General features: G+C 68.0%; 2 protein-coding genes across 2 annotated transcripts in view; both read right to left on the minus strand.

Annotated features, from left to right (window-relative positions):
* Nucleotides 1-447, minus strand: part of LOC110388029 (ras GTPase-activating-like protein IQGAP3) — a 9,031-nt gene extending 8,584 nt beyond the window's left edge. Inside the window, exon 1 of the mRNA XM_021376815.1 lies at nucleotides 10-447. Coding sequence (XP_021232490.1) covers nucleotides 10-179 — 170 coding nt within the window. The 5' untranslated portion in view covers nucleotides 180-447. The remainder of the gene's footprint in view (nucleotides 1-9) is intronic.
* Nucleotides 2,063-2,734, minus strand: part of LOC110387816 (ras GTPase-activating-like protein IQGAP3) — a 21,269-nt gene continuing 20,597 nt past the window's right edge. The window contains exon 8 of the mRNA XM_021376428.1: nucleotides 2,063-2,239. Within this exon, the coding sequence (XP_021232103.1) occupies nucleotides 2,063-2,239 (177 nt within the window). The remainder of the gene's footprint in view (nucleotides 2,240-2,734) is intronic.

Genomic DNA, 2,734 nt, shown 5'->3' on the forward strand with positions numbered 1-2,734 from the left:
CCCCCTCACCTCCTCTCCCCGCTCTGCGACTCGCTCTGGTTGACCCACGCCTTGTAGATGTCCACGGGGTCGGTGCGGATGCTGAGGGTCGCATCCTGCAGCACCTCCCGCACCGGGCGGCCCAGGATCTGCCGCAGGGCGCTCTGCCCGCGGGCGCTGCGGTAGAAGCCGACCACCATGCGGATCACGGCCGCGTTCCCGGTCAGGACGTCGTGGACGCGCTCCACCTTGGACCTGCGGGGACGGGACGCGGGGATGGAGCCGAGCCAGCTCCGCCGGGGCGCTCCAAAAGTAACGCCTCCTGTTTATTGCCCCGGAAACCGCGGCGGCGACAGAGAGCACGACGATGCTCTTCGACGGAGTGAATGCTCAGCTGCGGAATCAGAGAATCGCAGAAGGGCCTGGGTTGAAAAGGACCTCAAAGGTCATCGCGTTTCAACCCCCCTGCTGAGTGCAGGGTCACCAAGCACCAGCCCAGAGCCACGTCCAGCCTGGCCTTGAATGCCTCCGGGGACGGGGCATCCACAGCCTCCCTGGGCAGCCTGTTCCAGACACCCAGCACCGTCACCGCCGTCGGCTCGGCACCTCTGCCAGCGCTGAATGAGGGCTGCAGCACCGTGCCTGCACCGGCGCAGGTCACCCCGTGCCACCGCACCAACGCCCGCAGAGCAGCAGCCGCCGCTCCCAGGCGGTTTTTGAGAGATCTTCCACGGAATCGCTCCGGTTGGAAAAGAGCCCCGAGGTCCCGAGGTCCCGGCACAGCCCGACCCCAGCGCCCTACCCCGAGCAGCCCAGCGCGGAACCACGGCCCCGAGCACCACGTGCAGGAGCTCCAACACCTCCACCTCCCTGGGAGCCCACGGCCGCGCTCCCTTCGCAGCCCTTTCTGCGCACGAGTTCCTCCCGATCCCCGACCTCAGCCTCCCCCGGCGCAACTCGGGGCCGCGTCCCCTCGCCCTGGCTCCCGTCCCCAGCGAGCGGAGCCCGGCCCCGCTCTCGCCGCCGTCCCCTCGCAGGCACCTGAAGGGAGCGATGAGGTCTCCCCTCGGCCTCCTCCGCCCCGCACCGAGCGGCCCCGGCTCCTCCGCTCTCTCCTCGTGTTCTCCCAGCCCTTCCCCGGCCTCGCTGCCCTTTTTGCGCCCGCTCCAGCCCCTCCGCGTCCTCTCCGTACCGAGCTGCCCCAAACCGAGCGCGGCGCTCCAGGTGGGGCCTCAGCGGGGCCGAGCACAGGGCGGGATCCCTGCCCCGTCCCGCTCCCCCCGTTCCCGCTCCGAGCCGGGATGCCATCGTCCTGCTCGGCCACCCGGGCACGCTGCCGGCTCACGCTCAGCCCACGTCCACCCGCACACCGAGCTCCCTTTCCGTCGGGCCGCGTTCCCCCGCTCCTCCCCACGCCTGTGGGGCTGCCGGGACCACAGTGCAGGACCCGACACTTGGCCCTATTGAAACTCACGCAGTTTTCCTTGCCCCATCGTTCCAGCCCATCCAGGTCCCTCCCTGGTGCCTTCCCACCCCCTGGCAGATCAACGCTCCCTCCCAGCTTCCTTCACACAACCTGGCTTTAAAAGCTCCTGGGGATGAGAGCAGCGCGCAGCTGCACGCAGGGGCAGGCTCCTGCTGCCCCGTCCGCCTCCTCCTCAGTGCCCACCATCCCCAAAGCCCCCCGCCCTGCACCGGGCTCACTAACGACTTCCAACCTCACTAATTAATTAACACACTACACGCGTGCTCACCGCGTCGTGCTGGATGGAATTCCCTGTAACCAAAGTGACCAAAGTGCAGGACCCCGCACCCGGCCCCCGGGGACCCACGCGGTTCAGCTGCGCCCGTGGCCGCAGCCCGGCCGGGTTCCCCTGCGGCGCTTCCCCCTCCCGCAGCCCCGGCTCGGCGCCGTCCTCGAGATCCCCGACCCCGATGTGTAAACGGGAACGGCCCCGGCCCCGAGCCCAGCGCTGCCGAGCGGCCGCAGCCAGGCTGAGTTCAACCCATGGAGCTCGGCTCTGCGGGCCCGGCCGTTCCATCCCGGCCACGGGCAGCAGCTCCCCCCAGGATGCTGCGGGCTTCACCGAGGGGCCCACACCGACAGCCTCAAAGCGACCACAAATTCCTTCGCCCTTGCAAACAGCAGCGGTGCCGCGTGGGACCCCCCCTCTGCAAAGGGAGAGTGCGCGGGCGCCGGCTGCAGGGCGGATTCCTGAGCCGGGATCTGAGCGCGGCTCCACGTGCTCCGCTTGGGGATCTGCAGACCACGCGCTCACCTTGACTACAACGGAGCTTTTTGCAAATGCTCCCCTAAATTGACCTTTTTTTCCCCAGCCATCTCAGCGCCCGTTCTCAGATTTCCTTACAAAGCAGACCCTGAGCGGGGTCACTCACGGGGTCACTTGTATGGGATGACCCAGTGCTCCCAGTATGGGGTGCAGGGACATAGTGCTCCCAGTAAAGGGTAATCCAGTGCTCCCAATATGGGGCACGGAGACCCAGTGCTCCCAGTATGGGGTAATCCAGTGCTCCCAGTATGGGGTAATCCAGTGCTCCCAGTACGGGGCACTGGAGACCCAGTGCTCCCAGTATGGGGCACGGAGACCCAGCGCTCCCAGTATGGGGTACGGAGACCCAGCGCTCCCAGTACGGGGCATTGGAGACCCAGTGCTCCCAGTATGGGGCACTGGGAGACCCGGGGCTCCCAGTACGGGGCACTGGGAGACCCGGGGCTCCCAGTACGGGGCACTGG

This window comes from Numida meleagris, chromosome 24, assembly GCF_002078875.1.
Source record: "Numida meleagris isolate 19003 breed g44 Domestic line chromosome 24, NumMel1.0, whole genome shotgun sequence".
Lineage (NCBI taxonomy): Eukaryota > Metazoa > Chordata > Aves > Galliformes > Numididae > Numida > Numida meleagris.